This window comes from Hirundo rustica, chromosome Z, assembly GCF_015227805.2.
Source record: "Hirundo rustica isolate bHirRus1 chromosome Z, bHirRus1.pri.v3, whole genome shotgun sequence".
NCBI classification, from domain to species: Eukaryota; Metazoa; Chordata; class Aves; order Passeriformes; family Hirundinidae; genus Hirundo; species Hirundo rustica.
In genome coordinates, this window is record NC_053488.1 from 21,388,319 (window position 1) to 21,414,784 (window position 26,466).

General features: G+C 53.1%; 2 protein-coding genes across 6 annotated transcripts; both read left to right on the forward strand.

The window, feature by feature from the left end:
- The first annotated feature begins 224 nt into the window (after window positions 1–224).
- On the forward strand, window positions 225–8,402 carry STOML2 (stomatin like 2). Of its 2 annotated transcripts, none has more exons than XM_040091158.2 (10): window positions 225–299; window positions 2,026–2,178; window positions 2,457–2,556; window positions 3,524–3,582; window positions 3,838–3,939; window positions 4,557–4,691; window positions 6,098–6,242; window positions 6,568–6,647; window positions 6,850–6,978; window positions 8,133–8,402. In XM_040091158.2, exons 1-10 carry the CDS (start codon window positions 249–251, stop codon window positions 8,262–8,264), a joined length of 1,086 nt encoding a protein of 361 aa, XP_039947092.1. In that variant the 5' UTR covers window positions 225–248; the 3' UTR covers window positions 8,265–8,402. The 2 variants fall into 2 exon arrangements, with proteins under 2 accessions (XP_039947092.1, XP_039947093.1); XM_040091159.1 differs by lacking the exon at window positions 225–299 and adding an exon at window positions 412–428.
- Window positions 8,403–9,067: 665 nt separating this feature from the next.
- On the forward strand, window positions 9,068–25,874 carry PIGO (phosphatidylinositol glycan anchor biosynthesis class O). Of its 4 annotated transcripts, XM_040090511.2 has the most exons (12): window positions 9,068–9,122; window positions 9,552–10,045; window positions 11,932–12,075; window positions 13,168–13,291; window positions 14,234–14,393; window positions 15,557–15,730; window positions 17,569–19,138; window positions 19,651–19,854; window positions 20,115–20,317; window positions 21,098–21,168; window positions 21,748–21,864; window positions 22,073–25,844. In XM_040090511.2, exons 2-12 carry the CDS (start codon window positions 9,553–9,555, stop codon window positions 22,152–22,154), a joined length of 3,342 nt encoding a protein of 1,113 aa, XP_039946445.1. In that variant the 5' UTR covers window positions 9,068–9,122; window position 9,552; the 3' UTR covers window positions 22,155–25,844. The 4 variants fall into 4 exon arrangements, with proteins under 4 accessions (XP_039946445.1, XP_039946442.1, XP_039946443.1 ...); XM_040090508.1 differs by having other exon boundaries at window positions 21,748–25,874; XM_040090509.2 differs by having other exon boundaries at window positions 19,723–19,854; window positions 21,748–25,844.
- Window positions 25,875–26,466: the final 592 nt, after the last annotated feature.

Genomic DNA, 26,466 nt, shown 5'->3' on the forward strand with positions numbered 1-26,466 from the left:
TCCGTGTTCGTTTCTAATTTAATAAACGTCCGTTTGGAGCTCCAGAACGAGACCGAGGCTGCCGCCCCCGAGGGCGCGGGAGGGGAGGGGGGCGGTGGGGAATCGCGGGCGGGCGGAACCGGGAGCCGCGGATGGAGAAGCTGGAAGGACCGATCCAGGCGGCGCGCCCGGAAGCGGCGCTGCGCAGGGGCCTTCCGGGAGTGCGGGAGCGGCGGCGGCGGCGCCGAGCGGGGCGGGCGCAGGGGGCGATGCTGTCGCGGGCGGGGATCCGGGCCCGGCCCGGCCTCGGGCTGCTGCAGGTGTGGGAAATGAAGGCGGGCGGGGAGGGAACGGGGAGAACTCGGGGGTTGCCCACGTGGGGAAGGTCCGGGTAGTGGGTGTTGGAGGGGCCGAGAGAAGAGGTCTGGACTGGGGGCACCGACGTGACGGTAATGGCGTTGGGGGGGAACTGGGCAAGGATGGGGTAAAGCGGTGTTTGGGGGGCACGCAGAGCACGGACGGGCATGGGGGGTCGGAGGTGGGGTTTAGTGGGGTTGTGGTTTCGCGGGTCCGAGGAAGAGGTGAGGGGGAGTTGGGCAGGGATGGGGGTACAGGGCAGGGAGTTAGAGGGGGCTATGGGCAAGTGAGTATCAGGAGGTTGTGGAGATAGGGGCGGTCTGTGGTGTTGGGGCCCCGGGAAAGTGCTGGGATGGTGGTGAGAAGCTGGGAAGGAATAAGGCTGTGGGGACATGGCGGCGTGAAAAGGATAAATGGGTACGGGGAACTGAGCGGGAGTCGTTGGGATGGTGTTTGGGGTCCGGTGAAGGGCTGGCGGTGTGGGGGCTCGGTGGGGGAGAGCTGGGCAGGGGTGGGGAAGGGGGTGCCGTGGGGTGGGCAGTGAACAGACTGGTGTGGGGGATTGAGCAGGAGTAGTGGCGGGGCAGTGGGGTAGTGTTGATCTGGGGAGAGCCGGGCAGGGACAGAACTGAAGGGCGGGGGGTGCTGTGGAGAACAGACAGGTGTAGAGAGGCTGAAGAGGGTGATCAGTGGGGGAGTGTTGGGGGCTGGAAAGAGCTGGGGTGTGGGCAGGGTGATGGACAGGGACCGAGAATAAGGAGGGAGAGGCAGGTGGTGTGGAGGACAAGTGAGTGAGGTGATAACAGAGGAGGTGAGGGTTCAGTGGTGTGGTGCTGTTGAGGGTTTGGGGGACACCGTGCATGGGGAGAAGCTGGGCAGAGAAGGTGGTGTGAGGAAGAGGGGTGCAGAGGACAGGGGGGGCTATGAGCGGGACTGAGAGAGAGGGGTCTTTGCGGGGGCGTGATAGGTGTCTAGGGTAGTGCTGGGATGGTGGTGGTGAGCTGGACTGGGATTGGGGTACAGGGGAACATTGCAAAGGGTGTGGACAAATGCGAGGGCCAGTGGGGGGGTGACTGAACATGGGGAGTAGCGAGGTGGGGCTGGGTTGTTGTAGGAGAAGTGGATGTGTGGGACTGTGGAGGTGTGAGCTGGGCTGGGATGTGGGGAGGTTCAGGGAAGCTGTGTGAGTGAGGGTCTGTGGGGAGGAGTGTGGGGGAATGGCTGGACGATACAGCTCTTTGTGGGAAGGCCTGGCAGCAGCCAGAACTGGGGAGGGACAGGTTGTTGAAAAGGGGTGGCCTGGGACTGAGGTGAGGGAGGGGACTGGAGTGAGTGGGCCTGCACAGGTTGTAGGGGTTGAATGGGGCAGAAGAGACCCACATGCACACACCTTCATTGCCCTTACAGTGTCAGGGGGGCTCTATTCCCCACTCCAGGGTGGGTGTGAGAAGAGTGGAGGTGCGCAGAAAACTCTGGCATGGGAGTGAGCCCCCCCCGCACCAGTGGAGAAGACTGTCACTGGTGCCCAGGCCTCATCCCTGTGGAAACAGCCTTACAACATGGGCTTGTTTGGGGCATTGTTTCCTGCCCTGGTCTCCTGCTCATGAGCCCAGATGGGGTTACAGGTGTGGAAATGTGCTCTGAGGTGCCAGCAGCTAGTCTCAACCCTGCTCTGTCTCCTTCCCCCAGCACTCCCAGCTGCTGAAGCGTGCGGCACGGCTGGCTCCAGCTCCATGCCGCTGGAACTCTGGGCTGCCCATGAACATCGGGGTGCTCTTTGTGCCGCAGCAGGAGGCCTGGGTGGTGGAGAGGATGGGCAAGTTCCATCGAATCCTCGAGCCTGTAAGGAGCAGCTTTTCTCCCCTTCTGGATTCAGCAGGTTCCTAAAGCTGTAGCGAGGCGCGTCCTTTGCAGGATCCGAGATGGGTGGCAGGCTTAGTTTCACAGGCTGAAATCCTTTTGGCTGCCTGTGGATGAATTTTCCTTGGTGGGGTGTTAAAAGCACTGAGAAGCTGAAATTCCCTGTGTGTAAAACATGTTTGCAGTGTGTGGTGTGGGCTTTGTTTGCATGATTCTCTCTAGTCTTATCTATCACCCATCTAATCCCACCCTTTTCGCAGGGTTTGAACTTCCTCATCCCTCTCCTGGATCGGATTCGTTATGTCCAGAGTCTCAAAGAAATCGTCATTAATGTCCCAGAGCAGTCAGCTGTCACACTGGGTGAGGAACAGCTTCCGTGTCCTGCCCCTTTCCTCCTGCTGCATCTGGGGTGAGCAAGGGATGATGTGAGGATGATTGGAATTGTCCCAAGCTCCTGCACTCAGCTCTGTGCCTTGGTACCCAGGCTTGGCACTAATGATCACAAGATCACTAAATGATTTGGGTTAGAAAGGACCCTAAAGTTTATCTTGTTCCAACCACCCTACCATGGGCAGGGGACGGCTCAGTTGCTCAAAGCCATGTCCAGCCTGGCCTTGAACACTTCCAAGGATGGGGCATCCACAGTTTCTCTCAGCAGCTTACTTCAGTGCATCACCACCCTCGTAGTAAAGAACTTATTCCTAACATCTAATCTAAGCCTGTCCTCCATCAGCTTAAGGCCATTCCCCCTTGTCCCGTCCCTCTATGTCCATGTGAAAAGTCCCTCTCCAGCTCTCCCTAGGTACTGTAAGGCTGTTGCTGTGAGTGGGGGCACCCCAGGAGGTTCCAGCTGCTCTGTCTGGGCTGCAGCTGCCCCTGCTTGCTGAGTTTAATGTATCTGGTCAGAAATCAATTTTTCAGGTGCTTTCCTTTATTGAACCACAAAAGAAATTTCTGTTTCTGTAAAAAAAAAAAAAATTAGAACAGGTTAATATTTCTAGTTTTAAGTGGTTTGTTTTGTTTGTTGTTTTTTTTTTTTTTTTTCTCTTTAAATCTTTATTTACAAGAGCTACAGTGTGAATGCTTGTATCTGGAAAATCAAGACCTTTTGTATATTGAAACATGACTGTGTTGTTCAGAGAGTGTAAGGTCCTTTTACAAAGCCATTAGATAAGAAGATCTATTTCAGCCGATCCTCTTCTGTGCCATGCTGCTATGCCAGGTTAAAAAAGAATGAACCTGCCCAGCTGTACTGTGGAACAGGGCGGGTTTCCCTGTTTTGTTTGTGCTGTTTCAGTAAACAGGGTCTGTTGTTCTCTCCTGACAGATAACGTCACCCTGCAGATCGATGGTGTGCTCTACTTGCGGGTTATGGACCCCTATAAGGTACCGCCCCTGCCCCTTGGACACCTTTCTCCTGTCTCTGCCCACTTCCTGCTCCCCAAAATGTGTGCTCCAGCCTCTGTGTCCTGCCTGGCAGGTGGGCTGGGCACTCTGACTCCTCCCAAGGCTCCAGACTCCACATTTTCAGCAGAGCTGTCTGACAGATTTCTTGTTTTAGTGCTCTGTTTGTCTCTCCTGCCTTGTTCAGCGTCCCTCTTGGCATCCCTGTCTACTCTGTTTTGTACTTCTGCTCTTCAGGCCAGCTATGGGGTGGAAGATCCTGAGTATGCAGTGACCCAACTGGCCCAGACCACCATGAGATCTGAACTTGGCAAACTTTCCCTCGACAGAGTCTTCCGGGTGAGCTGGGGATGTGGATTATTGAGCTGGCAGTGTCTCCCAAAATCCCAGGACAGCCTACATGGCCAGGCTGATGTGCTTAACAGCAAAACGCCCTTTGCTTAGAGGGCTTTTGGCTTCAGTTTCAGCTGACTTATTGGTGAACCCTTGGAGGTGGCTCTTGTTTCAGCTGTTTTTTTCACAGGAGTTATTTTTTGCCCTGCCCTGCATTATTTGGAGGAGGTGATGGGTGGCACATGCCCTGCTGGTCCAGCTGCCTTTCTCGAGTCAGTGACTCTTTGCTCAGCTCCAGCGATGGATATCCCTGACCTGGGTCATGGGATACTATAATCCTGTGCTGCGTTTGCTGGGAAGAAACCAGAGTTTCTGGCGTTCTCTTGTACCCAGATGTATGCCAGATGTTGTATCCCAGCAGCTTCAGTGTGGGCCACTGCCCTCCCTAGGAGACGGTGACCCCTTCAAGAGCTGCAGGAAGCGCCTGTCCCTCCCTGCCTGAAACCTGTGGTGATGTTTTTTTCTGGCAGACCTTGGCCTGTGAGGGAGGTGTGTTTCCCTCCTGACACCTCTCTCATGCACCCCTCTTCTCTGCTCTCTGCCGTTTCTGTTGTGCTTACCAGGAGCGGGAGTCCCTCAATGCCAGCATCGTGGATGCCATCAACCAGGCTTCAGACTGCTGGGGCATCCGGTGTCTGCGCTATGAGATCAAGGACATCCATGTGCCCCCACGTGTGAAGGAATCCATGCAGATGCAGGTGAGGCTCTCTGGGAGGAAGGTCTGGAACAAGAGGGAAGCTTCCTCTTACACATTGCATTACAGAATTCCAGAATAAATAAGGTTGGAAGACTTCAGATCATTAAGTCCAACCTATGACCAAACATTATCTTGTCGCCCAGACCATGGCATCGAATGCCATGTCCAGTCTTTGCTTAAGGACCTCCACAGTGTCCATCTCTGTGGTCCCTCTGGTAGCCCATTCCAATGTCTAATCACCCTTTCTGTGAAGAAATTCTTCCTAATGACCAACTTAAATCTCCCCTGGTGTTGCTTTAGACTATGTCCTCTCATCCTGTTGCTGACTACCTGGGAGAGGAGGCCAACCCCCATGTCGCTGCAACCTCCTTTCAGGTGGTTGTAGAGAGTGATAAAGTCCCTGTCGCTACAGGACATGAAGAGAAATGATACTCACACTCTGACTCCAAGGCAAAGAAAGCTAACTTTATTATGATGACCTCGCATATATAGATTCTGGACAATGACCAGGGATTGGAGAACAAGGTTACCACCTTTCCATCCCACTGGCCAGGCTAGAAGTCAATCAGTTGTCCCTCATCAGAAAGGAATGTGGAAAACAACTCTTGTTTACGTTGCACATGTGAGACGACTCAACTACAAAACTGTAAACATCAGAAGGCTAACAGAATATGGCAACAGGTCTCCTCACAGGATCTTTTCTCCTCTTGTCCAGACTAAACAACCACAGCTCTTCCAAGGGCTCATCATCAGTTTTCCCCAGCTCCATTGCTCTTCTCTGGATGCTCCAGCACCTCAATGTCTCTCTTGAACTGAGGTGCCCAGAACTGGACACAGGACTCAAAGCGTGGTCTCACCAGTGCTGAGGACAAGGGGACATTCACTTCCCTGGTCCTGCTGGTCCACTATTGCTGGTATAGGCCATAGTTCATTATTGTTACCTGTCCAGAGCTGGCAGCGCCCACCCCTTTCCTTAGGAGGGTACTTTGGCTGCAGACATAGAGCTATTGAATAAGTAACTCCTGTCACAATTTTTGTGGTGGTGGCCCCTGCCTGCAACATACAAGCCCTGCCAGCTCCCTTTAAAATCCTTACTGGGCTTTGTGAGGAAGCAAATATCAGAGGTAAAAGTCTCCCCTTGAGAAAAGCTGGACACCAGATATCTGGGCTGGAAGAAGAGGAGGAGAGGATCAACTGTCCACATAGGTGGGGACAGGGCTGGGAAGGGCTGTGTGGCATGAGGAGTAGAACCAGCCCTCATTGAGACCACACAGTGTTGTGTAACTGTATTTTCATGCTTTGCTACGCCATGCTTCCCGTAGCAGAACAGAGGAGCATGTCCCTGCCCCAGAGATGGGATTTCCCCAGCACAGCCATGGCAGGCTGATATCTGACCTGTGTTTGCAGGTGGAGGCAGAACGACGGAAGCGGGCAACCGTGCTGGAGTCGGAGGGGACGAGGGAGTCAGCTATCAATGTGGCTGAAGGCCAGAAGCAGGCCCAGATCTTGGCATCAGAAGCTGAGAAGGCCGAACAAATCAACAAAGCTGCTGGTAGTGCCTGGGGCTAAAACGTGGGATTCTGTAGCCCTCTGGACTGAGGGGTGGTGCTGCGGGGGAGAGACTGCGTCACTGTGAGCCAGGCTTCCTCAGCTACTTTGATCCTTCCCTGCTGGTGCCTCAGGCTGAGCTCCAGTTGATGCTGCTGCCCCGCCCCAGCCTCCTGGCAGCAGGAGGTGTGTGATAATATTGCTCTTGGGGAAGAGACAACCATGCATGCATGAAATTGTCTTGATTTGCTCCCTGAAATGCTCGGGATTCAGTCCTTGGAAGTGCTTTGTTGTGATTCTGATGTGCACCCTGCTGTGGTTCATTGCAGGAGAAGCCAATGCCATGCTGGTCAAGGCCAGGGCCAAGGCAGAGGCAATTCAGCTCCTGGCAGCTGCTCTGGCACAGCAGGTGAGTGATGGCTGCCTGGAGCAGCCACTGCCTTGGTGCTGCCACTCGGGGAGATGAAACGGTGGTGCCTGGCTTTCTCCTGGACACTCCATGGCACCTTCGGCAGCAGCAGGGAGTCAGGATCTTTGCTGGACTGGGGTGGGCTGGGGATACAGGCAGGGATGAGCTGTTGGTGGCATGTGACTTGTCCCTCTTTCCCCAGCATGGCAATGCTGCTGCCTCCCTGTCTGTGGCAGAGCAGTACGTGAATGCTTTCTCCAAGCTTGCCAAAGACTCCAACACCGTTCTGCTGCCCGCCAACACCGGCGATGTCACCAACATGGTTGCACAGGTCAGTGTTGCCCTGTGTATACTGGGCTGCACCCAGAGCCCCATGGGCAGCAAGTCAAGAGAGGGAATTGTGCCCCTCTGCTCTGGTGAGACGCACCTGGAGATTTGGGGTCCTAGCACGGAAAGGACAGGGACCTGTTGGAACAAGCCCAGAGGAGACCACCAAGATGATCAGAGGGATGGTGCACCTCTCTTAGGCGGAAGGGCTGAGAGAATTTGGATTGTTCAGCCTGGGGAAGGCTCCAGAGAGACACTGTAGCAATTTCAGTACCTAAAAGGGAAGGATGGAGAGATACAAGGAAAATGGAGCGATACTTTACAAGGGCATGTCGTGATAGGATGAGGAGGAATAGCCTTAAACTGAATTAGTAGGTTGAGATTAGGTTTTAGAAAGAAATTCTTTCCTGTGAGGGTGTTGAGGCACAAGCACAGGTTGCCCAGAGAATCTGTGGATGCCCCATCCTGGGAGATGTTCAAGGTCAGGTTGAATGGCGCTCTGAGCAACCTGGTCCAGTGTGGGGTGTCTCTGCCTGTGGCAAGAGGTTAGAAAAAGAGGATCTTTAAGCTCCCTTCCAGCCCAAGCCATTCTTGCTCTCACCCAAGTGACTCTTGCTCCAGGGAGGTGAAGAGGGGCCTCTCCTCTCCCTCTCCTCTCCCTCTCCTCTCCCTCTCCTCTCCCTCTCCTCTCCCTCTCCTCTCCCTCTCCTCTCCCTCTCCTCTCCCTCTCCTCTCCCTCTCCTCTCCCTCTCCTCTCCCTCTCCTCTCCCTCTCCTCTCCCTCTCCCCTCCCCTCCTCTCCCTCTCCTCTCCCTCTCCCTCTCCTCTCCCTCTCCTCTCCCTCTCCTCTCCCTCTCCTCTCCCTCTCCTCTCCCTCTCCTCTCCCTCTCCTCTCCCTCTCCTCTCCCTCTCCCTCTCCCTCTCCCTCTCCCTCTCCCTCTCCCTCTCCCTCTCCCTCTCCCTCTCCCTCTCCCTCTCCCTCTCCCTCTCCCTCTCCCTCTCCCTCTCCTCTCCCTCTCCCTCTCCCTCTCCCTCTCCCTCTCCCTCTCCCTCTCCCTCTCCCTCTCCCTCTCCCTCTCCCTCTCCCTCTCCCCCTCCCCTCCCCTCCCCTCCTTCCTTCTGACTGTCTCATTCCTTCCAACTGTCTCATTCCTTCCAGGCCCTGGGGATCTACGCCACACTGACGAAGCCACAAGCTGTGAAGACCCAAGATGAGATTCCCTCAGTCCATGAGGACTCCCACTCTCCTGCCACGGAGGTGCTGAAGGCAGAACAGGGCAGCTCCAGCTAACAGGGCTGAAAGGATCCCATACCCTCTCACGAGGCCTGCCAGCAGTCCTGTTCTGCTGCAGGCAGTCGCTCTTGTTCCCTTAGTCCCTATTTTGTATTGGATTTAAATCATGTAATAAATGGTAACAGTGCTGCTGCAGCACGTTCCCTCGTGCTTGGGTGCCTGACCCCAGTATTCGATGCCTAAGGGGGATCATCCCTCAACAGGCTCCTGCTGGAATCTCCCATGGCATGCAGTGACATACACGAGTGAAAAATTAGATATTACAAAAGAATTCTTCCTGTGGCGGTAGTGAGGCACCAGCACAGGTGGTGCTGGGAGACTATGGATGCCCCATCCCAGGAAGTGTTGAAGGTCAGATTGGATGAGGCTCTGAGCATCCTGGTCGAGTTGAAGGTATCCCTGCCCACAGCAAGGGGCTTGGAACTGGATGATCTTCAACGTGTCTTTCCAACCCACATAATTTTATAATTTGGGGACCCCACTGCTACGAAGGATGCCTCTCCCAGCGCATCATCTCCCTCGGAATCTGAGCTGCTCTCACCATCCCCTCTGTCAGCTCCCAGAAGCTGGCCCTACAGTGCGTGACTATGCATTCTCTACAGCGAGCTCCTCACGTCGCCCACCACAGGGCGGGGAGCGCCTCTGTCGATTAATTGATTAATTAAAACAACACTTTCGCCGTTATGAATGTGCCTCGCCAGAAGGGGGGGAGTGGTGGGTGGTGCGGTGGTGCTCGCTGAGTCCTCCGGGCCGCCAGGCGGCGCTGCCGCTCCGCGCCGCTCCCCGCCGTGCCCCTTTAGAGCCGTTGTCGCCACGCGTGGCGCTTCCGGGAGCGGCTGGCGCCGGGAGCCGCAGGTGGGACGGGACGGGAGCGGGGTCTGGGAGAGCGCAAAGGGGCTGTGAGGGACGGGGCGGGCAGGAGGGGAGGCTGGGACGCGGGGCACACAAGGGTGGCGCGGGTGTGAGGGGGCGGACCGGGAGTCGGGGGTGCAGGGGAGGGGCTGGGGGTGTGTGAAGGGGAATGGGCGTACCGGGGGAGGGCTGGGGGTGCCGAGAAGCCGACTGCGGGACGGAGGGAGTAGGACTCGGCGGGAAAGGGATACAGGGAGGTGCGTGGGGCAGTTGCCAGGACGCGGAGTGAAGTAAAGTCAGGTCAGGCTGATGGCGAGTTACTGCGGGACGGGCGGGTGTGAGAGGTGTTGGGCCAGGGATGGGAGCTGGCAGGGAGTGGTGCCTGCCCAGGTGGAGCCGCTGGGGGCTGAGCCTGCCTGTCCTTTCCTCTAGGATGCAGCGGTGGCCAGTGGTGCTTTTCCTGGCCTGGGTTTGCTTTCTCTTTTTTGCTGGTATCGGGATCTTCATGAGCGGCTTCCTGCTCACCCGGATCGAGCTTGCCAGCAGCAGTTCCTGCTCAGACCCACTTGTGCCTCCACCTTGGGAGAGGCAGAGCCTTCCGCCAGGCTCCTGCTGGGCTCCCCAACGCTTTTCCAAGGCCGTGCTCGTCATCATCGACGCCCTCCATTTTGAGTTTGCCCGCTTTGACCCTGCCAAGGCCAGTCCACAGCCCTACGAGAACAAGCTGGATGTCCTGCACCAGCTGGCCACCTCCCAGCCCCGCCATGCCCGGCTCTACCGCTTCCGAGCTGATCCCCCCACAGCCACCATGCAGCGCATCAAGGGCCTCACCACCGGCTCGCTGCCCACCTTCATCGACGTGGGCAGCAACTTTGCCTCCTACGCCATCCAGGAGGATAACCTGCTGGCACAGCTTGTGCAGAACGGTGAGTTCCTGGCTTTTAGCTCAGGCAGGGGAGTTTCAGGCTAGATATAAAAACCTAGTTTTTCATGGGCATTGGATCAGGTTGCCCAGGAAGTTGGTGGAGCGCCGTCCCTGCTTCTGGATCTTGTGCTGGGTGGTGTGGTTTAGGGTTTATAGTGGTGGGTGGATGATTGGATTGGATAGTTTTGAAGCTCTCTTTCAACCTTGATGCTTCTGTAACTGGGGCTGTTTAGCCTGGAGAAGAGAAGTTTGTATAGAGACCTTGTAGCAGCCTTCCAGTACTTGAAGGGGGCCTACAGAGAAGCCAGAAATGAATTCTTTGTCAGGGACTGTAGTGATAGAATGAGGAGCAATGGGTAAAAATTGACAGAAGAAAAGTTTAAGTTAGCTATTAAGAAGAAATTCTTTACTATGAGGGTGGTGAGACACTGAAACGCAATCCCCAGGGAGGTTGTGGATGCACCATCCCTGGCAGTGTTTAAGGCCAGGCTGAATAAAGCCTTGACCAACCTGATCTAGTGGGAAGGGTCCCTGCCCATGAGAAGGGGCTTGAAACTGGATGATCTTTAAGGTCCCTTCCAATCTCTTAACATTCTATGATTCTGTGACTCTGTGTGGGCAGGGCAGCAGCCCACTGGGACAGGGCACCAGCAAATCTCTGCTCAGTTTAACTTGTATTCAAAACCTTGATTACTTTCTTGCTGGGAAGGGCACTGCTTACAACAGGTCCACCCTGTGAGCTCAGTCTTTTGCCCTGCAAAAGGACAGTTACCTAAGGTGGGGTTGTCATGCAAGCAGGGCAGGGCATCTCCAGCTTGGTTTGGGAGTGAGAAGTGGCTGTGACCATGGCTTCATTTTTATCATCTTCAAAGATGACGAGAAAGCAGGTGAAAGTGGCTGCAGTGATGGTGTTTGTCCCAAGGTCACCCCCAGGAATGCCTATAGGAAGCCAAGGGCAGTCTGTCCTGTTGTGTGAGGCACGTGACAGGGGAGGAACCAGGTGTGCCAGGTGGTGCCAGGTATGCAGTGGGGGTGTCCCTCAGGCAGCCAGCCTGCCTGGACAGCTGCCTGCAGCCAAGAGGCAGCAACCTCATCCCATTTTTGTTGTAGTTTGGTGCTCAGTGCTGCTGTTAAGGGCTTGTTTTGGTGGGATAATGGAGTAGAGGGAAGAGTATAGGCCACAGTGGTTTGTTACCCAGAGAGACTTCCTCCCAAGGCTCAGAGTGGGCTAATGCAACGTGACTCTGTGTAAGCAAGGTGGGCAAATGCAGTAAGTCATCTGAGGCAAAGTGCACCAGTAGATCCTGTGCCAAAGTAGCAGTCTCAGAGAAAAGGGCTCCTGGTCCCAGGCTGAAGAGGCTCTGTGGAAACACAACTGGTTGATGGCGGGCAGGGCAAGAAGAGCAAGGGCAGAGGGAAGCATCAGTGCTTTTGCCTTCTCTTTTCCATGTCTGGAACACCATCACCATTGTGTTTAAAAGCCAGAACTCAGGACTCACATCTTCCACTCCATCACCTGCTGCCTTGCACTTTGCAGTGGGGTCACAGGCCTTGGGTGAGGCTTTGTCTGCTTCATGCTGCACCTCGTGCACCCACTTGGGTTGTGGTGGCCCACGAGTCTTTCTGCAGGGGTGACATGTCAGGTCAGCAGTATGTCCTGAGGTTATATAGGGGGTTTGGTGTGGGGGCACTCGTGGGCTGGTCCTTTCCTGTATTCAAAGCAATTTAAAGACAGATGGTCTGTTTTTTAGTGAAAATTTTAGTTTTAGGAGTGAGTTGGAGAGGAGCCATTGCTCCAGACCCTGACCTGGGTCTGCCCAGGCTCTTTGAATTGTTGTGGTAACAGCACGACTCATCCTCTCATTGGTTCCTTTCTCTCTGGCTCAGGAAGGAGAGTGGTCTTCATGGGTGATGACACGTGGGAAGGACTCTTCCCGAATAAGTTCTTCCGCTCCTATTTCTTCCCTTCTTTTAATGTGAAGGATCTTCACACTGTGGATGACGGGATCCTGCAGCATCTCTATCCAACTGGTAAGCAGCTGTTTCACCAGGGCGTGGATAAATCTTGGTCTAATATGGGAGTCCTGCTGCAAATTCGAGGTAGGCCTGAAGGATTTTTTCTGTTACAGAGCAGTTATACACTGTTGCCCAAGGATTACAGTGTTCTAGCTGGATTTCCACAGATAAGCCAATTCTTGGAGCCCACAATTTTTGTAGGTACCTTTCCTTTCCTGGACAGAGTTCATCATTTTGGGATGAGGTTAGACTTGCATCTGCCTTACAAAATACACTGGCAGGATGCAGGAGGAGCAGCTTAACTTTGACACATGGCTGCCTAGGCAGGCACACAGTGCTCTGGGGAAAACACACGTTCGGAGGCTGAGACACAGCACTGCTCTCAGCAAAGTATTGCTGCTTCCTAGTCATGGGGAGAAGATGAAGCATGTAATTGTTTTGTGAATTTTAGGTGATTTCCACCTCCCCAAGGTCCTGGGTCCAAGGGAAATGTGCTTTCTATGAATCTGTGCAAATCAGGGGTGCAGTGGCCTTTCACAGGCAAGTCAGTATGCCTTGTGTGAGAGCTGCAGTTCATCATTTAACTTCAGATATGTCGGTTTTCATGTGTCAAGGTTCTGAAGCAGAGAGGAGAGGTCAAGAGAGGTCCATTCTAACTAGGAACTGTGTTTGTGTGTCATGCCCATGGCCTGGGTGGGATGCAGAGGGGCACACTGATGGGTCCAACCCAAAGTATCTCCAGGAAGGAATGGGAGTTCTGGGTTCTCCTTTTTCTGAGCATACCTTAGTTTTAGTTCAGTCTGTGGCAGTTTGAGGTAAGTTCAAGATTACTTGGGTGACAGTCTCCTCCTGAGAGATGGGGAAGAAAAACCTGGGGATCCTGGGATGTTCACCAGGCTTTGAGGTCCCTGTGCCATTGCACCCAGGAACCTCTGGCCAAGAGTATGCCTCGCTTAAAACCTGCACCAATTTCCTCGAGAGCTGGCAAGTGACTGTGGAAGGAGGGGAAGAAACAACAATATCCAGAGGCAGCCAGGAAATTCTGGCAGGAGGATCCAGGCTTAGAATTCCAGGCTCATGCATGCTAAGTTTGCTTTTGTTCTGCAGTGGACAGTGGTGAATGGGATGTGCTGATTGCTCACTTCCTCGGCGTGGACCACTGTGGACACAAGCATGGACCCGACCATCCCGAGATGGCGAAGAAGCTCACCCAGATGAATGAGATGCTCAGGTGATGAGTGTGGCACTGAGGGGTTGCTAGCTGGCCTCTTCCTTCATCCAGACTGGTGGGGTCTTCCCAGGGAATTGACAGATGCAGAGGGCAACAGGGAATGCTTACTAAGCCTATTAACATGGAAGACAGCTTAGGCCAGCAGCAACTGGAACCCCAGCTATGGGCAGTATTGCTTGCATAGATGAGTGTTGAGAGGTTTGGTTTTGTAAATAAGGCTGCCTTCAGGTCTTGTTTCTCTACCAAACCATGAGCTGATAGTGCAGCTGGAGTGCAACTGGGCCTCGCTCTTTCCAGCTTCATTGTCCCACTGAGGTCTGGCTAACGTTTGAGATGGAGGACCCTGGCTCGGGAATGAGTGCTGCTGCATTTACCATGCAGAACCATGACATTTCAGTCATGCAGATGTGTCTTAGCCTGAAATGCTGCAGCTTTTGATTCTTAGGACTGCTTTAAGTTTTGCTGCCAGAAGGAGTTGATAACTTGCCCTACTGTATCTGGGAGCACAGCATATACTGTGTCATACCTACTGCATCCTTCCGGGACTAATCCCTGCTTTTTTCCTTTGAAGTGGGAGATGGCTCACATAACATGATACTTGACCCAAATAGAAGCAGCCTAAATTTTTGTTTTTGTCAGGCCCCTTTCTTCTGAATTGCATTTTGTCAAGATTCCTGAAGGCACTGTTTTCTGGGGACCCAAGCAAGACAAATCCACTCTGTCTTAGGGCTCTGAATTTTCAGTTTGGCTTCAAAGCAACAATTTAAAACACCCTGGTCCCTGGCTTGTTACAGTTCTGCATCAGCATTTAGTTTTGCTCACATCCTTTTGTGGACTTCACCTCTGTGGTGCAGGCAGGCTTGTTGAGGAGATGTTCTCTTCTACCTAGGCTGGTGGGGTCCTTGCCCAGGGAGGAGATGACCTTCCTTATCTTGGTGACAGGTCCTTGGTGGATCACCTGGGGAATGACACTCTTCTTTTGGTGGCTGGGGACCATGGCATGACAGAAACTGGAGACCATGGTGGTGACAGTGAGAAGGAAGTCAACGCAGCACTGTTTGTGTACAGCAGGACACCCCTGTTTGGCAGTGGCCCTCCAGAGGTGAGAAGCTGACTCTTAGCTATCCCTGCCTGAATTGATGCTTGAAAACTGCATCCTGGTATTACAGAGAGTAACAGTTTGACTGGGATTTTTTTGACTGGGAGGGATGAGGATTCTGTCATAGAATCATGGAATAAGCTGAGTTGGAAGGGATGCATCAGGATCAAGTCCAACTCCTTGCCCTGCACAGGACACCCCAGGGGTCACACCACATTCCTAAGAACATTGTCCAAACACATCTTGAACTCTGTTGGGCTTGGTGCTGTGACCACTGCCCTTGGGAGCCTGTTGCAGTGCCTGACCATCCTCTGGGTGAGGAACTTTTTCCTACTATCCAGCCTAAACCTCTCTGACACAACTTCAGGCCATTCCCTCAGTCCTGTCACTGGTTACCACAGAGAAGAAATCAGTGTATGCCCCTCTTTTTCCCCTCATTAGGATGTTGAAGACCACCAGGAGGTCTTCCCTCAGTCTCCTCTTCTCCCAGCTGAACAGACCAAATGACCTCAGCCACTTCTCACACAACTTCCCCTCCAGACCCTTCATCAACCTCCTGGCTGTCATTTGGATGCTTCCTAATAGCTTAACATTTTTCTTTTGGCACCTAAAACTGCCGCCAGCCCTTGAAGCCACCCCAGTGCAGAGGAGAATGGGACATTCCCCTCCCTTGCCCACCTGGTGGTGTTGGGCCTGATGCCCCCCAGGACAGGGTTGGCCCTCCTGGCTGCCAGGGCACTGCTGAGTCCCATTCAGCTTGTCATCAACCAGGACCTCCAGGTCTCTTTCCTTGGTGCTGCTTTCTAGCTTTTTCACCTTGATTGAGAAGAGTGGGGGGTCTGTCACCTTGTCTCGAGAGAGCAGTGCAAAGGCTGACACATGTTGCAGAGGACTGAAGTGTTTAGAAGGCATGTTCAGGTCACTACAGCTGTGACGGGTGCTTGTGTGGAGCTATGTGAGCTGTTGGACAGCCAGTGCCTTCCCCATCAACCTACAGCTCCCAGCAGGCATGCTTCTCACCACAGGACCCTTGGGAAAAGCAGAGCTGTGCCACTACCTGGATTGACCTTTGAACAGGGATGTCTTCCCCACTGTCCTCTCACATGAGTGAAAAGCTGCATTGCTGTGTTCTCTCTGAATTTCTGGTATCTTCCCTGTCTCTCCAGGAGCCTGAGACCATTCCCCAAGTGAACCTGGTGCCCACTGTGGCCCTGCTGCTGGGGGTGCCCATCCCCTACAGTAATATTGGGGAGGTGATGGCCGATATGTTCGCTGGGGACGGTGACGCTGTGTCTGCAGCCTTGCAGCAGCTCTCAGTCTACCACATCAATGCCAAGCAGGTACGGCCTGTGGTAGGCCTCCCATTTGACTAGAGGGATGAAGGAATGGGTTTTTAAGCATAAACCTCTTCTGTTAGGTGGAGGTGAGATGGTGACATGCTGTTATCTTCATAGCGAACTTATTTAGAAGCATTACATCCTTGCAGTGTTTGCTCCAGTAAGAGCCCCATTTTTCCTAAAAAGAAATTATGTTCAAGTTTCGTCTTGTGGTATGGAAAATACTCCCTGGGAAGGTGGAGTTTGGTTGGACCCAGCTGGTCAGAAGTGGGTTAGGTAATAGGAGGCACTGGTTCCTCAAGTCTGAAGATGATCAGAGGCTAGTTGTACTGGAGATTTGAAAGTAAAAGTGGAGATTTTGATGCTGCTTCAGTTTTGAAGGGGAAACAGTGTTAACAAAAAAACTATTCTAGATTAATGAAAGAAGGACAACAATAATGAAAAACCAAATAAAAAAATAACCATGTAACAGATAGTACTAAAGTAGAATACTGAAGGAGCAATTTACACAAAGTGCAACAACATGCAGAACCCCAGGAGAAGAATAACAAAATTTGAATGAGAGTCTCTATACCAGGTATAAAAGAAGCCTAGGTAGTGGAGCGGACTAGATGAGAGCCCCTATTGATGACATGATGGCCATCTGTTGTGGATCTGGTCGTGCTATAGAGCCAGATTTGCCACAGGCACTGCAAGGCATGTGTCCCAGCTAAGGGCCAGTCTGCCTTTGAGGGACTCTGTATTGCTGGGAGCACAGGAATAACTCCTTCAGTGCCCAACCAACTCCTTAGAGTGCCAGTTGAACACCACTGGTATAAGCTGGTGAGGAGCTGGAGAGAATGATTGCTGATGGGAAGACAGAAATACTCAGCTCTGTAATTATAGAATACCAGAGTGTTCTAATATTTGAAGATCATACTGTATGTTAGTGTCCATTAATCACTGAGGATATCAATCATGATTTGTTAGGAATTAGTGTTATCAAGTTATGCCTGTTTAAATGTTTGCACTCATTGTTTGAGGAGGTTTCTGGCTTGATAACAGTGATGTTGAAGAAGCTGTGGCATTCCAGGGAGGCCTGTGAGAGAGCCAGTGCATTTGTCTGCCATACGTGGGCAGAAGCAGACTGGCTCTGACTGCTCTGAAGCACATGGAAAGTGTGTGAAGTTACAGGTGCATTTCAGGACTGGAGCAGATCTACACTGCTAAAGCAGATGGATGTGTGTGCAGGTGCTGTGCTCTGCCCTACAAGTGTCCTGTAAGACTTCTTTCTTGACTTTGGGATCGTAACTGCCTCTGTTCATGTCCTCTTGAAGTAGAAAGCAAAAAGAATGAGCTTTCCTTAAGCTATGGTGCAGTGTATTAATGTGCTAGTATTGAAGAAAGGGAAGCAGTTTGGTTTCATCCACTATAATTTTTTTAATGTGGTGTTTTTCCTCAGACAAAACCGTAAAACTCAATGTGGGGTGCAGATTAACAAATCATTAACAGTAATGGCTTGACCTTCTGGAGGACACATGCCTTACTGCTGCCAAAGACTATAAAAGCCCTCAGTGATGCATAGCATTAGCAGAGTTGTAGCTGCAGGAGTCATTGTAGCTGTCGCTGTGTGGATGCATCACTTGAGAGGAATGTCAGTTTGGCAGAGAGATTGAGTTTCTTGATGGTGACATCCCGCATTTGTGTGACCAGTCCTGAGTGATGTAGCTGGGGACAGGTCTGCCCTGGCAGGGTTTGGTAAATTGGAGTTGTTTCCATTATCAAGGGGCAGCATGAAGCAGTGCATCTCATTCCCAGTTTTCCCAGTGCTGCTGTCTGATCCTGTGTCTTCTGTCCTGTAGGTGAATCGCTTCCTGCAGTCGTACTCACTGGTGGCTCAGGACCTGCCAGCAGAGCAGCTCCAGCACCTGCAGGAGCTCTTCTCCAGTGCTGTGGAGGAGCACACGCAGCTCCTGACCCAGGTGCAGGGGACAACAGTACCTCCGGAACTTGAGCCGAGGCTGGGAAGCCTCATCAGTCGCTTCCAGCACTACTTGCGGGAGGCACGGGCTGTGTGCACCCGGTCCTGGGCCCGCTTCCATCCCCTGCGTATGGTGGGCGGCTGCATCCTTATTGCTTCCTCGTGCTTGCTCTGCTACATGGCCTCAGAGCTGGCCACATCCTCACAATCTTTCTGTCACAGCTGCCTCCTGTACCCACTCTTCTGGGGCCCTGTGGGGGCTGCTGTGCTATGGCTGGTCCACATTTTCACCCAGGAGGGGCTGGATCTGCTCTTGGCATCGTCATGGGCAGCTGCTGTTTCTCAGCTGGGTTTTTTCTGGCACTGGTGGGGCCAGCATCTCAAGAGAGCCCATTTGACAGGCAGTCAGCCACCCTTAGCCAGTGGTGGCCTGAGGCAGAGGCTGCAAGCATGGCTAGGGTTGGCCTTCCCCATGGGCATTCTGTTCTTCCGCTGTGGAGCTATGTTCTCTGACAGCTTTGTTGTGGCCGAGGCACGGGTGGCCCCATTCCTGCTGGCCTCACTGGTCATGTTGTTAGTAGGGAAGCTTCACTGGGATGGTCGCCTGACTCTGCCAGAAGGTCCCAAGCAGCAGCTACTTGGCTTTTCTTCTTACCGGAGAGAGATCTGGTACCTCCTGTGCCTCGTGGCCATGCTCCTGGTCTGCGTGCGCCTCTCCAGTTTCTTCCACCAGTGCCGTGAAGAAATCCCTCAGTGCCGGCCCTCTGTTTTCCTCTCCCCACTTGCCAGCCTGAGAAACACACGGGCCAAGAACCTCTTCTACCTCCTGTGCGTTGCCTTGCTGGCTGGGCTGGTGTATGCAGTGCAGAGCTGGCTAAGGCACTACGGCAACCTGAATAGTTCGGGCCCCCTCGTGCTCTTCGTGCGTTGGGGTTTCCCACTGGTGGTCCTCTGCATTGCCTGCTACTGGGCCGTTGCCTCCAGTGCTGATGACTCTCTTGGCAAGCTGCAGGAGCTGGTGCAGGTTGCAGTTGTTGTCTTTCCCAGGGCTGTCTATGGACTAGCATCCATGGGACTGCTGCTCCTGCTGTGCAATCCCATGACGGTGTTTGCAAAGGACACACGGGAGTCGGCAGGATCCATCGTCACACCCTACCTGGGCGTCCCTGGCTCTGAAGTCGACTTCCTCCACGTCATCCCTCAGATCTACAAGAGGATGCAGGAGTCTCAGAAGAGCCGACTGGAGCAGGGTAGCTGCAGGGCCACTGTTGCAGCGTATGGGCTGGGCAGCGTGTACTCAGCAGCCCTGGTCATAGCCCTCACCCTCCTGGGCTTCCTCTTGATGCTTCTGCACAGCGAGCGGCTGAGTTTCGCTTTCCTGCTCCTCTTCTTGGAGGCCTTTGTGCTGCTGCACATCCACACATGTGCCAGAGGCCTTGCTGGAGATGCTGGTGAGTCTGGGCTCAGTAGAGCAACCTCTTGGATGTGTGACATGGGCCTCACCTGCAGTCACCTTGTCTTAATTCCACTGGGAGAAGCAGGATCTAGTTTCTAGTCGTAGGAAATAGTGGTGCACTGATCCTCAGGATACTCTTAGCTTTTTTAGAGCTGCTTACATCCTCTAGTAAAAGAAAGATGCATGCAGCAGAGATATGGATGTGGGAGGATGAGGATTGTCTTGGGTGAGGTAAAGGAGCTCTATTCTTCCCAGATTATGAACAGTCACCAAACCCCAGTGGTGCTGACAGAGTACAAGGCTACTGGCACCAGCAGGGGGAATAATGCTGGCCCCTTGCTATATCTGTAGGGGAGGCTGGCCTGTTTCCTGTCTCTTAAAAGAGCCAATGTGGAAAGGGAGCCTGGAAAAAAAGGGTCACTAGGCTTTTTTGACCATGGATCTGTCTTGTTCCTCGATGCTGATATCCCCACCCCCTGCCTCTGTTTTTGTCTTTTGTTCTCTCAGAGCTGTTTTCAGTGCCGTGGTACGCAGTCATCTCCTGGCTCCTTGCTGCTTCACAGTTCTTCTATTCCACAGGCCACCAGCCTATCTTCCCAGCCATCCACTGGAATGCAGCTTTTGTTGGCTTTCACCTTGATCACAGCACGAACCTCCTGCCTGCTGTTCTGGTGGGCGCCAACACCTTTGCCTCCCATATCCTCTTTGCAGGTAAATCAATATCTTCTGGGCTGTGGAGCCCAAGCAGACACAGCTCATTGCAGTGACCTTGCCTGGGGCTCTGCAAGTTGAGTGTGAGGCAATAAAGGCTCCAGCACCAGCTGAGCAACAGCATCCTCGCTATTCCCCCAGCAGTCTGGCCTGGAGCTGGGGTATATGCTTCCTGCATATCCAGGGCAGGATGGCAGAGCCTAGACTGCTTCTCACCTCCTGGGCTCTGTTAACTTGATATGCCTTTGTCCTTGAGGTAGTTGGCTGCCCACTGCTCCTGCTGTGGCCCTTTGTATGTGAGATGTCCAACTCACAGAGGAAGAAGCCCAAGAAGGAGTCCCGGGAGGAGCTGCAGGAGATGGAGGAGCGCATGATGGAAATGAGGCTGCGGGAGTCTCCAGAGGATTTCTGCACTGCTCTGTTGCGGCTGGGATTGAAGTACCTTTTTGTCCTTGGGGCACAGGTATGGGCAGAGGCCGGGTGGCTGTGGGAAGGGCTGTCTAGGAGGAAATGGGTGTGCTGTGATAACTGTGGGGCACTGATGAGAGAAAGGGGTCAGCCAAGACACAGACAGGCCCAGGGGTGGAGTGTCTGATTGCAGGTGGAAGAGCAGGTCCCTTCTCAGCCATGCTGTTTGCTCTGTACTTTGGGAAGGGCTCCAGCATGGAAGCTGCCGTACAGATTAGGTTGCTTTTCATACCTGTATGCCCGGAGTGGGAATGTCTGCTCAGGAGCTGCAGGGTTGTAATCCTTCTCCCTGTCTTCCTTAGCGTTCCTATCTCACACCAACTCTGGTTTTCATATGCGCTGTGATGATACAGGGAGCTAAACACCAGAAATTCTAATCCTGTGAAAGAAGTGAATGTTTTTCTGGGGTTTATCTCTTCAAATCATTCTCCTGTGTTGTCAAACCAGACAGTGCAAGGGAAGGGGCAAGCCCTTCAGCAGGAGAGAAGCAGCGCCCCTCTCAGTGAAATAGCAGGTCAGATTAGCTGCAGTATGAGCGCTCCCCTGTGCTGCCCCAGCCTGGCCCCATAAGGGCCTGCATGTACCCCAAGCCACTTGTGTCTCCTGACTTGAAGACATCATGGAAGGGAGTCCTCTTTAGGAGGCTCATTCCTGATGTGTGCTGTGCCAGCCTCTCAGGCATGTGCAGTTTAGTACCACCTTCAGATGTGAACCTAGTGCCCAGGAGGTCTCTCCAGAGTCACCTGTAACTTGTCTTTCCTGATCTTCCCTGCAGCTTCTGGCCTGTGTTTGCGCAGCTATGATCCTCAGGAGACACCTCATGGTTTGGAAAGTCTTTGCCCCAAAGTAAGTCTCAGGGATTGCTCTGATGCTGGGTTAAGGCTCATATCCCTGACCACAGTTCACAGACAGTAATGTTGGAAGAGACCCTGTGATTGATCTTCTGACTCGTTACCTAGTAGTGGATGTGGGAATGTCCCTAACTAATCCCTGCTTGAAATTCAGAAGCTAGACTTGAGCTAGAGCCTAGAAGTTTCTCCTCATCTTAATTTCCAAGGACACACAGAGCCCACCTGGAAGCTGAGAATGTTGTAGTCAGAGAGCCAAAGGTAAGGATACCAGACCAGAAGTGATAAATGCAGGAATAGGGAACCAGCAAACCTTTGAACTAGTTGGTGGGAAGGATGGCCTTGGCTTCTGAGGGATTTACAATCCCACCTGAGTCAACAGGTCCTTTAAACCAGATGAGTGTTTGGCTTTTAGGTTTCAGACAGCAACTTCTGGGGAGTGAATGTAATTCAGGTTTAGGATGAGGGATGCTGCCAGCCTCTCATTGTCAGGAAAATCAGTGAGCTGGAGGGTAGCAGCCTGTCTTTGTAGTCATGCCGGCTGTCATATCCTTAACTGCACCTGTTGTGCCTGCAGGTTCCTCTTTGAATCACTGGGCTTTGTGGTGAGCAGCATTTGCCTCTTGCTGGGGATCTCCCTGGTGATGCGTGTGGACTGTGCCGTCAGCACCTGGTTCAGCCAGCTTCGGCTGAGGTAGCCTTGGAGACGTGAGGAGCCTGACCTGCTCGTTGGCCGAGGCTGGGGTTGTCTCCTTGCCTCCCTCGGGCTGGGAGGGATACACAAGCCGCCAGCAAACGAGTGCCTGCCGACAGCAGTCAGGGATTATCCCCAGCTCCCTGCGGCTGTGCTGAACAAAAGGACTGGAGCCAGCTTCCTGGCTCATGGGGATGGTGTTTCTCAGCAGGAGAGGTCAGAGCTCTCACTGGGCCTTTGCTGGCAGCAGGAGGACTCTGCTGCTGGGGCCCAAGAAGCAAGAGTCCTGAAGTGCTGGAGAAACACCAATGGGGGTCTTCCTGCTGCTTTCCTGACACCTGCCACAATGTGCAGCTGATAGGCTTCAATGGCCAGCAGGGTGTCACCTTGACTGTGCAAAGACTCATGGGATGGGGCCTGAGGAGGGGAGAGGAGGTTGGAAAGGGAGGGAATGTCCCACAGCCACCATTTGTTTTCACGTGCTCAGTTTTCATGCTGGAATCACACCACACATAGTTCCATGCAGATGGTTCCTGGAGCCTTGGTGGCAGCTACTCCTGTGTAAAGTCAGTCAGTTGGTCTGTAGTGAGGCCTCTCTTGCCCTACACTAAATCCCACTTTCATGATTCTCCTCAGCACTGTGAAGTGCAGTGGGGAGCACTCTAGGCTGCTTTATACAGCAGGCTTAGCTTGGGCCAGTGGTAGCAGGAACAACTGCATGCTTGACTAAGAAATTTTCCGCTTCTGTTCTCAAACTGTCAGGGTCCCTCTGGGCTGGGTGGTAGCAGCCAAGGCTCTTGATCTCTTCCTGGGTGTGTGCTGGTGGATGCTGGCTGTTGACTGTGAACAGTTAAGATGCAGGAGGATGTAGTGACAAAAGGCTCACACCCACACTGGGCCTGGCCAGCAGGGAAGGGGAGCATGGAGTAGCTGTCCCAGCTGCGGGGTGTGAGCTTCAGAGCCTGGGAACAGCTACTTGAAAGCGTGGAGCAGGCACCAATTCCTTTGGGAAGTGGTTTAACTTACTGGTGTCTGTGTGTGTGCTGTGGACCAGATGCAGTCAACCACATCCATGATCCCATGTTTGGGGCTTGTCTCCCTCTTGGCCTTGGCATTCTCCATGAGACTTCGTGCCACAAGTAAGCTATGCCAAACATGCCCATGACTGCTCACAGTCAGGAGACATGTTGTTTCTTTCTTTATGGGCCCAGGTAGAGGATGGTGACCATGGTGCCTGGCCACATCCCAGGTCAATTCCTTCTGCAGTTCCCATTGGAGCTGGGATTCCTTACTGCCCTGAACCACTGTGTGTCATTACTTGGTGCTAGGAAACCTTTTGTCTCTTTCCTTTCTGCAAAGAGACAAGGACTGCTTACCTGGGATTTCTGCAATGATATTTGCCTGATCCCATTAATTTTTAACTCATGCACCATAACTGCCCCTGTTTGAGTTCCTTGTTGCAGACTGTTAGCATAATTCCAGGTTCTTCCTCTCTGCCCTGCAGAGTCCCAGGGAAAATCCCTCTCATTATTTCATTTTTTGTAATTTTTCCCAAGTGTCCAGTTGCTGTGGCTCTTGAGGGCCCTTGAGGTGGAATTTTGTATTTTACCCTGAAAAATGCCTGCTCAGGTGTTCACATGCAATTCCAGGGAGGCTTAAACTGTTCTAATATTAGGTTTCCATTGCCTGGCCTGCTCCTGGTCTGCTGGCTGTGCTCTGCTACCTCAGCCTCTCATGTCCTCTGCTCTGTGGTCCTGCTCAGTTTCACCAGCCCAGCCAGGGACTGTTTTGTAGCTGGCGTCACACCCTGGTCTGCCTCACTGGGTGCACAACATCAGTGCTAGGACAAGGAAGGGGTAGTGGCCCACAGTGCGGGAAGCTGGAAGCCACAGGAACGCATCAGCCTACAATTAAAATGGGCTTAGGCAGTCACACCCTTAAAAATAGGTTATTTGCTGCAAGCTGACTCTCTGGTGGCCATATGCTTTTGAAGGAATGAGGGGTGCATCAGTAAGGGGAGAGGAAGGTGGAGGTAGCAGTAATCCAGTAATTTTTCAATTAATGTGAGGTTAATCTGGATAACACATATTGCTAAACCCCAAGGCAGGAGCTCAGATTGGTCTTTTTGTAACCTCATAACCTGGTCAGGAGCTTTCTGCTCTCCTGTATTCATGCTGGCAGAAGTCCTTGTGGCCACTGATAGTGTAGGACTGGCCCCTGATGTCACCACAGCTGCCACCCAGGCCCCTTGGCTTCCATCTCTGGGTCTTGTTCCTCTTTTCACTGGTCACTCTGGTGCAGCTGAGCCTTCCCATGCCCACTGTTGATGGTTGGAGCACTCACATGGGGCTTGGGCATCCTCTCCTCACCCCTCCATGCCACCCCTCTGCCACGTGTGGGCTGTTGGTCCCAGGAGACCAGGGACAGCGGACAGAACAGCAGAGCTGTAGCATCATCAAAGGACACACTTACCTTGCCAGAGACTAAACAAAACTTGCAGTAGAAGAGCTGCAAATACATCCTTGTCACTGCAGAGATGCTACAGAGTGCTGGCTGCTTTGACATGGCAGACTGGCTGCTACACCAAAGATTTCAGATTCACAAAGACAAGTTTCCCAAGGGCTGGAGATGCTCTTGCTTCTTTTCATTGACTGTTTTAGTCCTTGCCAGCCTTCCTCAGCTGCCCTCAAGCTGATTGTTTGGCTGCCATTCTTCCGAGCATGCTGGGGATTACAGAGTTAATGCCAGTCTAGGGCCTGGAGACCTTGGAAGCAGATCGTGCTGCTGATGCTAGAGCAGACAGAGCTGTGTTTGCTGATTTAAAACCCCGAGAGGGGGTTGCCTCCTAGTCCAAAACGAGGCTCTTTGGGAAATCTGGTGTGCTGGGGAGTAGGTTTTGCCCCACATCCCTCCAAAGAGATGGTCATAGGGCCCATGGCTGTCCTAGATGAGTTATTTCAGGTGGTTTATTTCTGGTCTTCTGTCCCTGGGCTGAGTGTGATAGGGGACAGAGTGCTCAGCTGAGCAGTTTTCATCCTGCACTCCACAATCTTTCTGCACTTTGGGCTTTGCAAGTGTTGCGTGTGTGTTTCTTGGCAGGGGAGAGCCGTTGGGAAGCTTCCCTGGCTCAGGCCCATGGTGTGTCCCATGGTCCTGGCACAGAACAAAAATTCAGTTATGTCTCTTTTTTACTGCTGAGAAAATAGTGACCAAAAGCTGCAGCCACTGTGAAGAGTTGCGAGTGTTGGGAGCACCTGCAGCTCTGGTCAGTGGGGCTAACATGGATCCCAAGGGATGGCACTGCTTTGGGGAGCCCAGGGCTTGCTCCAGCTCTGTTCTCTCAGCCATTTCTCTGTCTCATCTCTGGTTTTCCCTCAACTCTTCAGGCTGCTTTTTTATGCCAAGGCACAGTCCCAGTCTCGGTGTGAATGTCCCCCGTTCCCCTCAGGAAGCAGCAGTGCCAGTGTGTGGGGAGCAGGGCTGGGGGGCCCTGCTCTCTGAGCCCTGACTCAGTGCACCACGTGGCTTGGAGAAAGATTGTTGTTTAATTTTTTATTAACCTCTTTGTACCTCAGTCCCTCATTTGGGGAAAAAAATAAAGGGGATGGACCCAGTTGTGGTAAGCAACCTGGGAGCTCTGCATGCAGCGTGGTGCTACACTATCCTGGATATCTACATATCTGGCTGTCAGTGCTTTCATTCACATCCAGCAGCTACACCTGGAAGGTGGAAGCGATGCTCAAGTCTCTGCTGGGAAGCAGAGCTTTTTCCTTTCCAAAAACCCTCCAAAACAGGCAAGTTGGCTGTGCTTGTTCACCTGGCACCCTGGGTACGGCATGACCGACTCCATGAGGCAGCCAGGGAGGGGTCGCTCCTTAGCTAAATTGCATAATTAATTGATTAATTGGGAATCGGGGGGAGGCATGCGTGATTTGCTGTCCAAGGGTGGCACAGGGCTCTGAGCAGCTGTGAAAATTATGTCTGCAAATAAAATGGTGAGAGCCAAGGAGAGCTGTGTCGTCTTCTTCCATCCCTCTCCCCAACCTGTCTGGGGTCTCCTTCATGGGGACTCTCACTTACAATTTCCTCCTGAGGGGAAGTGGAGGGTTAGGCACTGATCTCTTCTCTGTGGAAGCCAGCAACAGGATCCGAAGGAATAGGCTGAACCTGTGTCAGGGGAGGTTTAGGTTGAACTGCGGTCCAGAACTTTTGAGGTTTAGGAAAAGGCTCTTCTCCCAGAGAAGCGGTCAAGCACTGGAATAGCCTCCCCAGGGTAGGGGTCACAGCTGCAAGCCTGCCAGAGTTCAAGAAACGTTTGGACAGCGCACTGGTGTGGTTCCTGTGGGGTACAGCCAGGGGTTGGAGTCGGTGACCTCATGGGTCTCTTGCAACTCGGGGTATTCTGCAGCTGATTCTGTGTCTTGGTGGCTTCGCCTTGCGACGAGGTTTGTCCATGCGCGGCACCCCCCTTCCCGGAGCGCGCCCCGCGCTTCCCTGTTGCCGTGGTGACGTCCGTTCCCGCCAATCGGCGGCGAGGGCGGGAAAGCGGCGGCGGCCGATGGCGGCGGCCATGAAGCGGCGGCGCGGGAAGGAGCCGGAGCC

What these genes read in the sequence shown, in the direction of transcription:
- PIGO (XM_040090511.2), top strand. Translation starts at nt 9,553, where the DNA reads ATGCAGCGGTGGCCAGTGGTGCTTTTCCTGGCCTGGGTTTGCTTTCTC. An exon ending in GGCACAGCTTGTGCAGAACG is followed by an intron (nt 10,046 to 11,931) that starts GTGAGTTCCTGG and finishes TCTCTGGCTCAG; the next exon opens with GAAGGAGAGTGGTCTTCATG. An exon ending in CTCCCATATCCTCTTTGCAG is followed by an intron (nt 19,855 to 20,114) that starts GTAAATCAATAT and finishes TCCTTGAGGTAG; the next exon opens with TTGGCTGCCCACTGCTCCTG.
- STOML2 (XM_040091158.2), top strand. Translation starts at nt 249, where the DNA reads ATGCTGTCGCGGGCGGGGATCCGGGCCCGGCCCGGCCTCGGGCTGCTG. An exon ending in CAGCTGCTCTGGCACAGCAG is followed by an intron (nt 6,648 to 6,849) that starts GTGAGTGATGGC and finishes CTCTTTCCCCAG; the next exon opens with CATGGCAATGCTGCTGCCTC. An exon ending in TCACCAACATGGTTGCACAG is followed by an intron (nt 6,979 to 8,132) that starts GTCAGTGTTGCC and finishes CATTCCTTCCAG; the next exon opens with GCCCTGGGGATCTACGCCAC.